The 14976-nt window shown below is 43.5% G+C and overlaps 2 protein-coding genes across 3 annotated transcripts in view; one reads left to right on the forward strand and one right to left on the reverse strand.

Moving 5' to 3' along the window:
* The window catches only part of yipf3 (Yip1 domain family, member 3), a 302848-nt gene that overhangs the window by 34870 nt on the left and 253002 nt on the right, over positions 1-14976 (reverse strand). The window lies entirely within an intron of this gene.
* LOC146972890 (multimerin-2-like) overlaps positions 1-14976 on the forward strand; it is a 47317-nt gene that overhangs the window by 14634 nt on the left and 17707 nt on the right. The window contains exon 5 of the mRNA XM_085799099.1: positions 732-1220. Within this exon, the coding sequence (XP_085655225.1) occupies positions 732-1220 (489 nt within the window). The remainder of the gene's footprint in view (positions 1-731; positions 1221-14976) is intronic.

Raw genomic sequence — 14976 nt, forward strand, 5'->3', positions numbered from 1 at the left:
ACCTCATGATGACATCATCGCTACAGGAAAGTTCTGCTGTGTATTTATGGACTGAGGATCATCGCGCACACACACACACACACACACACACACACACACACACACACACACACACAGACACACACCTCCTGTGTTATCGGAGCTTGTTCGGTTTGATCCAGTCTGGAAACTGAGCCGGTTCCATTTTAGACCAGAACAACATTGAGTCATCAGTGTGTGTGTGTGTGTGTGTGTGTGAGAAGAGAGACACTTAAACAGATATTGTGTAGGAGTTACTCCCGCCTAATGTTGAAGTTGTGTATTGCATTGAAACTCTTGCGGCACACTTTTTCAAGGCTTTAAAAGTCTACGTTTACTGTGACTAAGAGCCGGTGGGTAGGCTTTAAAAGTCTACGTTTACTGTGACTAAGAGCCGGTGGGTAGGCTTTAAAAGTCTACGTTTACTGTGACTAAAAGCCGGTGGGTAGGCTTTAAAAGTCTACGTTTACTGTGACTCAAAACCAGCGTTAACCATGACTACGAAGGCTACTGAAATGACGTAATTAGTCAGGTTATTGGCAGAGGTCCTATGATGACATATATATGAATGCAGAAATGTTGTCCCTTTAACTTAACTGCTTCCTGAACCAAACACCACATTGTAGGCGGTTGTGTGTATGAATGTGTAAATATACACATATTGTTGCTATCTATTGTTTATTGTTTTATTGTTTTGTACGATGACAATTAAGTTCATTCTATTCTTCTTTGTAGATGGCGTCTTCGACCCCCTCAGCGTCTCCAACCCACAATCCCTTGGGGAGCTGTCCCTCCCCCACCTGATGGCCCTGGTGCTGTCTCAGCTGCAGCCGACGTTCCACGGCTTCAACCGCTCCCTGGAGCAGCTGAGCCGGCAGGTGGGGGCGCTGAGCCGCGACGTGGCGCTGCTGAAGGAGGAGGGGCGGGGGGCGGGGCCAGGGGCTGGGGCGGCGGCGGGGGCAGGGGGGGCGGAGCTAGACGAGGCGGGGGCGGAGCTAGACGAGGCGGGGGGGGCGGAGCTAGACGAGGCGGCGGACGACGGCGTGGAGGCGAGGCTGGAGGAGGTGGTCCAGAGCATCAGGGAGGTCCGGGCTCAGCTGGAGAACAGGATGGACTCCCAGCATGCACTGCTGCAGCACGACCTGAGCAGCCTGAGGAGCGACGTCGACCGGAGGCTGAGCCGCCACCAGGAGGCGCTGCAGGTGAGACGCTGCACATGCAGGTGCTGCTGTTGTCACGGTGACTGACAGGCAGAGGTGGGGACTTGGATTTGAGACTTGAGACTTGACTTGGACTCGAGTCCCGATTTTGATGACTTAAGACTTGCTTGATCAAATCACAAAAAGACTTGAGACTCTACTTGGACTTGAGAGCAAAGACTTGAGACTCTACTTGGACTTGATGCCAAAGACTTGAGACTCTACTTGGACTTGAGATCAAAGACTTGATACTCTACTTGGACTTGATGCCAAAGACTTGAGACTCTACTTGGACTTGATGCCAAAGACTTGAGACTCTACTTGAACTTGAGAGCAAAGACTTGAGACTCTACTTGGACTTGATGCCAAAGACTTGAGACTCTACTTGGACTTGATGCCAAAAACTTGAGACTCTACTGAGACTTGATGCCAAAGACTTGAGACTCTACTTGGACTTGATGCCAAAAACTTGAGACTCTACTGAGACTTGATGCCAAAGACTTGGGACTCTACTTGGACTTGATGCCAAAGACTTGGACTCTACTTGGACTTGAGAGAAAAGACTTGAGACTCTACTTGGACTTGATGCCAAAGACTTGAGACTCTACTTGGACTTGATGCCAAAGACTTGAGACTCTACTTGGACTTGAGATCAAAGACTTGAGACTCTACTTTGACTTGAGAGCAAAGACTTGAGACTCTACTTGGACTTGATGCCAAAGACTTGATACTCTACTTGCCACTACTATGCCACTGTAAACTGTTTTCTTGTCTGTAACAACATCTATTGCACGTCTGTCCGTCCTGGGTGAGGGATCCCTCCTCTGTTGCTCACCCTGAGGTTTCTCCGACTTTTCCCTGTTAAAAGGGTTTTCCATGGAGTTTTTCCTCAGTCGATGTGAGGGTCTAAGGACAGAGGATGTTGTTATGATGCCATTTAAAGCCCTTTGAGACAAACTGTTTGTAAAAACGGGCTATACAAATAAAATTGCCTTGCCTTGCCTACTTGGACTTGATGCCAAAGACTTGAGACTCTACTTGGACTTGAGATCAAAGACTTGATACTCTACTTGGACTTGATGCCAAAGACTTGAGACTCTACTTGGACTTGAGATCAAAGACTCGAGACTCTACTTTGACTTGAGAGCAAAGACTTGAGACTCTACTTGGACTTGATGCCAAAGACTTGATACTCTACTTGGACTTGATGCCAAAGACTTGAGACTCTACTTGGACTTGAGATCAAAGACTTGAGACTCTACTTGGACTTGATGCTAAAGACTTGAGACTGTACTTAGACTTGATGCCAAAGACTTGAGACTCTGCTTGGACTTGAGAGCAAAGACTTGAGACTCTACTTGGACTTGAGAGCAAAGACTTGAGACTCTACTTGGACTTGATACCAAAGACTTGAGACTCTACTTGGACTTGATGCCAAAGACTTGATACTCTACTTGGACTTGATGCCAAAGACTTGAGACTCTGCTTGGACTTGAGAGCAAAGACTTGAGACTCTACTTGGACTTGAGAGCAAAGACTTGAGACTCTACTTGGACTTGATACCAAAGACTTGAGACTCTACTTGGACTTGATGCCAAAGACTTGATACTCTACTTGGACTTGATGCCAAAGACTTGAGACTCTACTTGGACTTGAGATCAAAGACTTGATACTCTACTTGGACTTGAGAGCAAAGACTTGAGACTCTACTTGGACTTGATGCCAAAGACTTGAGACTCTACTTGAACTTGAGAGCAAAGACTTGAGACTCTACTTGGACTTGATGCCAAAGACTTGAGACTCTACTTGGACTTGATGCCAAAAACTTGAGACTCTACTGAGACTTGATGCCAAAGACTTGAGACTCTACTTGGACTTGATGCCAAAAACTTGAGACTCTACTGAGACTTGATGCCAAAGACTTGGGACTCTACGTGGACTTGATGCCAAAGACTTGGACTCTACTTGGACTTGAGAGAAAAGACTTGAGACTCTACTTGGACTTGATGGCAAAGACTTGAGACTCTACTTGGACTTGATGCCAAAGACTTGAGACTCTACTTGGACTTGAGATCAAAGACTTGAGACTCTACTTTGACTTGAGAGCAAAGACTTGAGACTCTACTTGGACTTGATGCCAAAGACTTGATACTCTACTTGGACTTGATGCCAAAGACTTGAGACTCTACTTGGACTTGAGATCAAAGACTTGATACTCTACTTGGACTTGATGCCAAAGACTTGAGACTCTACTTGGACTTGAGATCAAAGACTCGAGACTCTACTTTGACTTGAGAGCAAAGACTTGAGACTCTACTTGGACTTGATGCCAAAGACTTGATACTCTACTTGGACTTGATGCCAAAGACTTGAGACTCTACTTGGACTTGAGATCAAAGACTTGAGACTCTACTTGGACTTGATGCTAAAGACTTGAGACTCTACTTAGACTTGATGCCAAAGACTTGAGACTCTGCTTGGACTTGAGAGCAAAGACTTGAGACTCTACTTGGACTTGAGAGCAAAGACTTGAGACTCTACTTGGACTTGATACCAAAGACTTGAGACTCTACTGAGACTTGATGCCAAAGACTTGGGACTCTACTTGGACTTGATGCCAAAGACTTGGACTCTACTTGGACTTGAGAGAAAAGACTTGAGACTCTACTTGGACTTGATGCCAAAGACTTGAGACTCTACTTGGACTTGATGCCAAAGACTTGAGACTCTACTTGGACTTGAGATCAAAGACTTGAGACTCTACTTTGACTTGAGAGCAAAGACTTGAGACTCTACTTGGACTTGATGCCAAAGACTTGATACTCTACTTGCCACTACTATGCCACTGTAAACTGTTTTCTTGTCTGTAACAACATCTATTGCACGTCTGTCCGTCCTGGGTGAGGGATCCCTCCTCTGTTGCTCACCCTGAGGTTTCTCCGACTTTTCCCTGTTAAAAGGGTTTTCCATGGAGTTTTTCCTCAGTCGATGTGAGGGTCTAAGGACAGAGGATGTTGTTATGATGCCATTTAAAGCCCTTTGAGACAAACTGTTTGTAAAAACGGGCTATACAAATAAAATTGCCTTGCCTTGCCTACTTGGACTTGATGCCAAAGACTTGAGACTCTACTTGGACTTGAGATCAAAGACTTGATACTCTACTTGGACTTGATGCCAAAGACTTGAGACTCTACTTGGACTTGAGATCAAAGACTCGAGACTCTACTTTGACTTGAGAGCAAAGACTTGAGACTCTACTTGGACTTGATGCCAAAGACTTGATACTCTACTTGGACTTGATGCCAAAGACTTGAGACTCTACTTGGACTTGAGATCAAAGACTTGAGACTCTACTTGGACTTGATGCTAAAGACTTGAGACTCTACTTGAACTTGAGAGCAAAGACTTGAGACTCTACTTGGACTTGATGCCAAAGACTTGAGACTCTACTTGGACTTGAGATCAAAGACTTGAGACTCTACTTGGACTTGATGCTAAAGACTTGAGACTGTACTTAGACTTGATGCCAAAGACTTGAGACTCTGCTTGGACTTGAGAGCAAAGACTTGAGACTCTACTTGGACTTGAGAGCAAAGACTTGAGACTCTACTTGGACTTGATACCAAAGACTTGAGACTCTACTTGGACTTGATGCCAAAGACTTGATACTCTACTTGGACTTGATGCCAAAGACTTGAGACTCTGCTTGGACTTGAGAGCAAAGACTTGAGACTCTACTTGGACTTGAGAGCAAAGACTTGAGACTCTACTTGGACTTGATACCAAAGACTTGAGACTCTACTTGGACTTGATGCCAAAGACTTGATACTCTACTTGGACTTGATGCCAAAGACTTGAGACTCTACTTGGACTTGAGATCAAAGACTTGATACTCTACTTGGACTTGAGAGCAAAGACTTGAGACTCTACTTGGACTTGATGCCAAAGACTTGAGACTCTACTTGAACTTGAGAGCAAAGACTTGAGACTCTACTTGGACTTGATGCCAAAGACTTGAGACTCTACTTGGACTTGATGCCAAAAACTTGAGACTCTACTGAGACTTGATGCCAAAGACTTGAGACTCTACTTGGACTTGATGCCAAAAACTTGAGACTCTACTGAGACTTGATGCCAAAGACTTGGGACTCTACGTGGACTTGATGCCAAAGACTTGGACTCTACTTGGACTTGAGAGAAAAGACTTGAGACTCTACTTGGACTTGATGGCAAAGACTTGAGACTCTACTTGGACTTGATGCCAAAGACTTGAGACTCTACTTGGACTTGAGATCAAAGACTTGAGACTCTACTTTGACTTGAGAGCAAAGACTTGAGACTCTACTTGGACTTGATGCCAAAGACTTGATACTCTACTTGGACTTGATGCCAAAGACTTGAGACTCTACTTGGACTTGAGATCAAAGACTTGATACTCTACTTGGACTTGATGCCAAAGACTTGAGACTCTACTTGGACTTGAGATCAAAGACTCGAGACTCTACTTTGACTTGAGAGCAAAGACTTGAGACTCTACTTGGACTTGATGCCAAAGACTTGATACTCTACTTGGACTTGATGCCAAAGACTTGAGACTCTACTTGGACTTGAGATCAAAGACTTGAGACTCTACTTGGACTTGATGCTAAAGACTTGAGACTCTACTTAGACTTGATGCCAAAGACTTGAGACTCTGCTTGGACTTGAGAGCAAAGACTTGAGACTCTACTTGGACTTGAGAGCAAAGACTTGAGACTCTACTTGGACTTGATACCAAAGACTTGAGACTCTACTTGGACTTGATGCCAAAGACTTGATACTCTACTTGGACTTGATGCCAAAGACTTGAGACTCTACTTGGACTTGAGATCAAAGACTTGATACTCTACTTGGACTTGATGCCAAAGACTTGAGACTCTACTTGGACTTGATGCCAAAGACTTGAGACTCTACTTGGACTTGATGCCAAAGACTTGAGACTCTACTTGGACTTGAGATCAAAGACTTGAGACTCTACTTTGACTTGAGAGCAAAGACTTGAGACTCTACTTGGACTTGATGCCAAAGACTTGATACTCTACTTGCCACTACTATGCCACTGTAAACTGTTTTCTTGTCTGTAACAACATCTATTGCACGTCTGTCCGTCCTGGGTGAGGGATCCCTCCTCTGTTGCTCACCCTGAGGTTTCTCCGACTTTTCCCTGTTAAAAGGGTTTTCCATGGAGTTTTTCCTCAGTCGATGTGAGGGTCTAAGGACAGAGGATGTTGTTACGATGCCATTTAAAGCCCTTTGAGACAAACTGTTTGTAAAAACGGGCTATACAAATAAAATTGCCTTGCCTTGCCTTGCCTACTTGGACTTGATGCCAAAGACTTGAGACTCTACTTGGACTTGAGATCAAAGACTTGATACTCTACTTGGACTTGATGCCAAAGACTTGAGACTCTACTTGGACTTGAGATCAAAGACTCGAGACTCTACTTTGACTTGAGAGCAAAGACTTGAGACTCTACTTGGACTTGATGCCAAAGACTTGATACTCTACTTGGACTTGATGCCAAAGACTTGAGACTCTACTTGGACTTGAGATCAAAGACTTGAGACTCTACTTGGACTTGATGCTAAAGACTTGAGACTCTACTTAGACTTGATGCCAAAGACTTGAGACTCTGCTTGGACTTGAGAGCAAAGACTTGAGACTCTACTTGGACTTGAGAGCAAAGACTTGAGACTCTACTTGGACTTGAGAGCAAAGACTTGAGACTCTACTTGGACTTGATACCAAAGACTTGAGACTCTACTTGGACTTGATGCCAAAGACTTGATACTCTACTTGGACTTGATGCCAAAGACTTGAGACTCTACTTGGACTTGAGATCAAAGACTTGAGACTCTACTTGGACTTGATGCTAAAGACTTGAGACTCTACTTAGACTTGATGCCAAAGACTTGAGACTCTGCTTGGACTTGAGAGCAAAGACTTGAGACTCTACTTGGACTTGAGAGCAAAGACTTGAGACTCTACTTGGACTTGATACCAAAGACTTGAGACTCTACTTGGACTTGATGCCAAAGACTTGATACTCTACTTGGACTTGATGCCAAAGACTTGAGACTCTACTTGGACTTGAGATCAAAGACTTGAGACTCTACTTGGACTTGATGCTTAAGACTTGAGACTCTACTTAGACTTGATGTCAAAGACTTGAGACTCTGCTTGGACTTGAGAGCAAAGACTTGAGACTCTACTTGGACTTGAGAGCAAAGACTTGAGACTCTACTTGGACTTGATACCAAAGACTTGAGACTCTACTTGGACTTGATGCCAAAGACTTGATACTCTACTTGGACTTGATGCCAAAGACTTGAGACTCTACTTGGACTTGAGATCAAAGACTTGATACTCTACTTGGACTTGATGCCAAAGACTTGAGACTCTACTTGGACTTGATGCCAAAGACTTGAGACTCTTCTTGGACTTGAGATCAAAGACTTGGACTCTACTTGGACTTGATGCCAAAGACTTGAGACTCTACTTGGACTTGATGCCAAAGACTTGAGACTCTACTTGGACTAGATGTCAAAGACTTGAGACTCTACTTGGACTTGATGCCAAAAACTTGAGACTCTACTGAGACTTGATGCCAAAGACTAGAGACTCTACTTGGACTTGATGCACTTGAGACTCTACTTGGACTAGATGCTAAAGACTTGAGACTCTACTTGGACTTGATGCTAAAGACTTGAGACTCTACTTAGACTTGATGCCAAAGACTTGAGACTCTACTTGGACTTGAGAGCAAAGACTTGAGCCTCTACTTGGACTTGAGAGCAAAGACTTGAGACTCTACTTGGACTTGATGCCAAAGACTTGATACTCTACTTGGACTTGATGCCAAAGACTTGAGACTCTACTTGGACTTGAGATCAAAGACTTGATACTCTACTTGGACTTGATGCCAAAGACTTGAGACTCTACTTGGACTTGAGATCAAAGACTCGAGACTCTACTTTGACTTGAGAGCAAAGACTTGAGACTCTACTTGGACTTGATGCCAAAGACTTGATACTCTACTTGGACTTGATGCCAAAGACTTGAGACTCTACTTGGACTTGAGATCAAAGACTTGAGACTCTACTTGGACTTGATGCTAAAGACTTGAGACTCTACTTAGACTTGATGCCAAAGACTTGAGACTCTGCTTGGACTTGAGAGCAAAGACTTGAGACTCTACTTGGACTTGAGAGCAAAGACTTGAGACTCTACTTGGACTTGATACCAAAGACTTGAGACTCTACTTGGACTTGATGCCAAAGACTTGATACTCTACTTGGACTTGATGCCAAAGACTTGAGACTCTAATTGGACTTGAGATCAAAGACTTGATACTCTACTTGGACTTGATGCCAAAGACTTGAGACTCTACTTGGACTTGATGCCAAAGACTTGAGACTCTACTTGGACTTGATGCCAAAGACTTGAGACTCTACTTGGACTTGAGATCAAAGACTTGAGACTCTACTTTGACTTGAGAGCAAAGACTTGAGACTCTACTTGGACTTGATGCCAAAGACTTGATACTCTACTTGCCACTACTATGCCACTGTAAACTGTTTTCTTGTCTGTAACAACATCTATTGCACGTCTGTCCGTCCTGGGTGAGGGATCCCTCCTCTGTTGCTCACCCTGAGGTTTCTCCGACTTTTCCCTGTTAAAAGGGTTTTCCATGGAGTTTTTCCTCAGTCGATGTGAGGGTCTAAGGACAGAGGATGTTGTTACGATGCCATTTAAAGCCCTTTGAGACAAACTGTTTGTAAAAACGGGCTATACAAATAAAATTGCCTTGCCTTGCCTTGCCTACTTGGACTTGATGCCAAAGACTTGAGACTCTACTTGGACTTGAGATCAAAGACTTGATACTCTACTTGGACTTGATGCCAAAGACTTGAGACTCTACTTGGACTTGAGATCAAAGACTCGAGACTCTACTTTGACTTGAGAGCAAAGACTTGAGACTCTACTTGGACTTGATGCCAAAGACTTGATACTCTACTTGGACTTGATGCCAAAGACTTGAGACTCTACTTGGACTTGAGATCAAAGACTTGAGACTCTACTTGGACTTGATGCTAAAGACTTGAGACTCTACTTAGACTTGATGCCAAAGACTTGAGACTCTGCTTGGACTTGAGAGCAAAGACTTGAGACTCTACTTGGACTTGAGAGCAAAGACTTGAGACTCTACTTGGACTTGAGAGCAAAGACTTGAGACTCTACTTGGACTTGATACCAAAGACTTGAGACTCTACTTGGACTTGATGCCAAAGACTTGATACTCTACTTGGACTTGATGCCAAAGACTTGAGACTCTACTTGGACTTGAGATCAAAGACTTGAGACTCTACTTGGACTTGATGCTAAAGACTTGAGACTCTACTTAGACTTGATGCCAAAGACTTGAGACTCTGCTTGGACTTGAGAGCAAAGACTTGAGACTCTACTTGGACTTGAGAGCAAAGACTTGAGACTCTACTTGGACTTGATACCAAAGACTTGAGACTCTACTTGGACTTGATGCCAAAGACTTGATACTCTACTTGGACTTGATGCCAAAGACTTGAGACTCTACTTGGACTTGAGATCAAAGACTTGAGACTCTACTTGGACTTGATGCTTAAGACTTGAGACTCTACTTAGACTTGATGTCAAAGACTTGAGACTCTGCTTGGACTTGAGAGCAAAGACTTGAGACTCTACTTGGACTTGAGAGCAAAGACTTGAGACTCTACTTGGACTTGATACCAAAGACTTGAGACTCTACTTGGACTTGATGCCAAAGACTTGATACTCTACTTGGACTTGATGCCAAAGACTTGAGACTCTACTTGGACTTGAGATCAAAGACTTGATACTCTACTTGGACTTGATGCCAAAGACTTGAGACTCTACTTGGACTTGATGCCAAAGACTTGAGACTCTTCTTGGACTTGAGATCAAAGACTTGGACTCTACTTGGACTTGATGCCAAAGACTTGAGACTCTACTTGGACTTGATGCCAAAGACTTGAGACTCTACTTGGACTAGATGTCAAAGACTTGAGACTCTACTTGGACTTGATGCCAAAAACTTGAGACTCTACTGAGACTTGATGCCAAAGACTAGAGACTCTACTTGGACTTGATGCACTTGAGACTCTACTTGGACTAGATGCTAAAGACTTGAGACTCTACTTGGACTTGATGCTAAAGACTTGAGACTCTACTTAGACTTGATGCCAAAGACTTGAGACTCTACTTGGACTTGAGAGCAAAGACTTGAGCCTCTACTTGGACTTGAGAGCAAAGACTTGAGACTCTACTTGGACTTGATACCAAAGACTTGAGACTCTACTTGGACTTGATGCCAAAGACTTGAAACTCTACTTGAACTTGAGAGCAAAGACTTGAGACTCTACTTGGACTTGAGAGCAAAGACTTGAGACTCTACTTGGACTTGATGCCAAAGACTTGGACTCTACTTGGACTTGAGAGCAAAGACTTGAGACTCTACTTGGACTTGAGAGCAAATACTTGAGACTCTACTTGGGCTTGATGCAAAGACTTGGACTCTACTTGGACTTGAGAGCAAAGACTTGAGACTCTACTTGGACTTGAGAGCAAAGACTTGAGACTCTACTTGGACTTAAGAGCAAAGACTTGAGACTCTACTTGGACTTGATACCAAAGACTTGAGACTCTACTTGGACTTGATGCCAAAGACTTGAGACTCTACTTGGACTAGATGTCAAAGACTTGAGACTCTACTTGGACTCGATGCCAAAAACTTGAGACTCTACTGAGACTTGATGCCAAAGACTTGAGACTCTACTTGGACTTGATGCACTTGAGACTCTACTTGGACTAGATGCTAAAGACTTGAGACTCTACTTGGACTTGATGCTAAAGACTTGAGACTCTACTTAGACTTGATGCCAAAGACTTGAGACTCTACTTGGACTTGAGAGCAAAGACTTGAGACCCTACTTGGACTTGAGAGCAAAGACTTGAGACTCTACTTGGACTTGATACCAAAGACTTGAGACTCTACTTGGACTTGATGCCAAAGACTTGAGACTCTACTTGAACTTGAGAGCAAAGACTTGAGACTCTACTTGGACTTGATGCCAAAGACTTGAGACTCTACTTGGACTTGATGCCAAAAACTTGAGACTCTACTGAGACTTAATGCCAAAGACTTGAGACTCTACTTGGACTTGATGCCAAAGACTTGGACTCTACTTGGACTTGAGAGAAAAGACTTGAGACTCTACTTGGACTTGATGCCAAAGACTTGAGACTCTACTTGGACTTGATGCCAAAGTCTTGAGACTCTACTTGGACTTGAGATCAAAGACTTGAGACTCTACTTGGACTTGAGATCAAAGACTTGAGACTCTACTTTGACTTGAGAGCAAAGACTTGAGACTCTACTTGGACTTGATGCCAAAGACTTGAGACTCTACTTGGACTTGATGCCAAAGACTTGAGACTGTACTTGGACTTGAGATCAAAGACTTGGACTCTACTTGGACTTGATGCCAAAGACTTGAGACTCTACTTGGACTTGATGCCAAAGACTTGAGACTCTACTTGGACTAGATGTCAAAGACTTGAGACTCTACTTGGACTTGATGCCAAAAACTTGAGACTCTACTGAGACTTGATGCCAAAGACTTGGGACTCTACTTGGACTTGATGCCAAAGACTTGGACTCTACTTGGACTTGAGAGAAAAGACTTGAGACTCTACTTGGACTTGATGCCAAAGACTTGAGACTCTACTTGGACTTGATGCCAAAGACTGAAGACTCTACTTGGACTTGAGATCAAAGACTTGAGACTCTACTTGGACTTGAGATCAAAGACTTGAGACTCTACTTTGACTTGAGAGCAAAGACTTGAGACTCTACTTGGACTTGATGCCAAAGACTTGAGACTCTACTTGGACTTGATGCCAAAGACTTGAGACTCTACTTGGACTTGAGATCAAAGACTTGGACTCTACTTGGACTTGATGCCAAAGACTTGAGACTCTACTTGGACTAGATGTCAAAGACTTGAGACTCTACTTGGACTTGATGCCAAAGACTTGAGACTCTACTTGGACTAGATGTCAAAGACTTGAGACTCTACTTGGACTTGATGCCAAAAACTTGAGACTCTACTGAGACTTGATGCCAAAGACTTGAGACTCTACTTGGACTTGATGCACTTGAGACTCTACTTGGACTAGATGCTAAAGACTTGAGACTCTACTTGGACTTGATGCTAAAGACTTGAGACTCTACTTAGACTTGATGCCAAAGACTTGAGACTCTACTTGGACTTGAGAGCAAAGACTTGAGACTCTACTTGGACTTGAGAGCAAAGACTTGAGACTCTACTTGGACTTGATACCAAAGACTTGAGACTCTACTTGGACTTGATGCCAAAGACTTGAGACTCTACTTGAACTTGAGAGCAAAGACTTGAGACTCTACTTGGACTTGATGCCAAAGACTTGAGACTCTACTTGGACTTGAGAGCAAAGACTTGAGACTCTACTTGGACTTGATGCCAAAGACTTGAGACTCTACTTGGACTTGATGCCAAAAACTTGAGACTCTACTGAGACTTGATGCCAAAGACTTGAGACTCTACTTGGACTTGATGCCAAAAACTTGAGACTCTACTGAGACTTGATGCCAAAGACTTGGGACTCTACTTGGACTTGATGCCAAAGACTTGGACTCTACTTGGACTTGAGAGAAAAGACTTGAGACTCTACTTGGACTTGATGCCAAAGACTTGAGACTCTACTTGGACTTGATGCCAAAAACTTGAGACTCTACTTGGACTTGAGATCAAAGACTTGAGACTCTACTTGGACTTGAGAGCAAAGACTTGAGACTCTACTTGGACTTGATGCCAAAGACTTGAGACTCTACTTGGACTTGATGCCAAAGACTTGAGACTCTACTTGGACTTGAGAGCAAAGACTTGAGACTCTACTTGGACTTGAGAGCAAAGACTTGAGACTCTACTGAGACTTGATGCCAAAGACTTGAGACTCTACTTGGACTTGAGAGCAAAGACTTGAGACTCTACTTGGACTTGAGAGCAAAGACTTGCGACTCTACTTGGACTTGATGCCAAAGACTTGAGACTCTACTTGGACTTGATGCCAAAAACTTGAGACTCTACTTGGACTTGAGATCAAAGACTTGAGACTCTACTTGGACTTGAGAGCAAAGACTTGAGACTCTACTTGGACTTGATGCCAAAGACTTGAGACTCTACTTGGACTTGATGCCAAAGACTTGAGACTCTACTTGGACTTGAGAGCAAAGACTTGAGACTCTACTTGGACTTGAGAGCAAAGACTTGAGACTCTACGGAGACTTGATGCCAAAGACTTGAGACTCTACTTGGACTTGAGAGCAAAGACTTGAGACTCTACTTGGACTTGAGAGCAAAGACTTGAGACTCTACTTGGACTTGATGCCAAAGACTTGAGGCTCTACTTGGACTTGAGAGCAAAGACTTGCGACTCTACTTGGACTTGATGCCAAAGACTTGAGACTCTACTTGGACTTGATGCCAAAGACTTGAGACTCTACTTGGACTTGAGATCAAAGACTTGAGACTCTACTTTGACTTGAGAGCAAAGACTTGAGACTCTACTTGGACTTGATGCCAAAGACTTGAGACTCTACTTGGACTTGATGCCAAAGACTTGAGACTGTACTTGGACTTGAGATCAAAGACTTGGACTCTACTTGGACTTGATGCCAAAGACTTGAGACTCTACTTGGACTTGATGCCAAAGACTTGAGACTCTACTTGGACTAGATGTCAAAGACTTGAGACTCTACTTGGACTTGATGCCAAAAACTTGAGACTCTACTGAGACTTGATGCCAAAGACTTGGGACTCTACTTGGACTTGATGCCAAAGACTTGGACTCTACTTGGACTTGAGAGAAAAGACTTGAGACTCTACTTGGACTTGATGCCAAAGACTTGAGACTCTACTTGGACTTGATGCCAAAGACTGAAGACTCTACTTGGACTTGAGATCAAAGACTTGAGACTCTACTTGGACTTGAGATCAAAGACTTGAGACTCTACTTTGACTTGAGAGCAAAGACTTGAGACTCTACTTGGACTTGATGCCAAAGACTTGAGACTCTACTTGGACTTGATGCCAAAGACTTGAGACTCTACTTGGACTTGAGATCAAAGACTTGGACTCTACTTGGACTTGATGCCAAAGACTTGAGACTCTACTTGGACTAGATGTCAAAGACTTGAGACTCTACTTGGACTTGATGCCAAAGACTTGAGACTCTACTTGGACTAGATGTCAAAGACTTGAGACTCTACTTGGACTTGATGCCAAAAACTTGAGACTCTACTGAGACTTGATGCCAAAGACTTGAGACTCTACTTGGACTTGATGCACTTGAGACTCTACTTGGACTAGATGCTAAAGACTTGAGACTCTACTTGGACTTGATGCTAAAGACTTGAGACTCTACTTAGACTTGATGCCAAAGACTTGAGACTCTACTTGGACTTGAGAGCAAAGACTTGAGACTCTACTTGGACTTGAGAGCAAAGACTTGAGACTCTACTTGGACTTGATACCAAAGACTTGAGACTCTACTTGGACTTGATGCCAAAGACTTGAGACTCTACTTGAACTTGAGAGCAAAGACTTGAGACTCTACTTGGAC

The sequence above is a fragment of the Trachurus japonicus genome, chromosome 15 (assembly GCF_045865225.1).
Source record: "Trachurus japonicus isolate A0001 chromosome 15, Traja_1.0".
In the NCBI taxonomy this organism is placed as follows: Eukaryota; Metazoa; Chordata; class Actinopteri; order Carangiformes; family Carangidae; genus Trachurus; species Trachurus japonicus.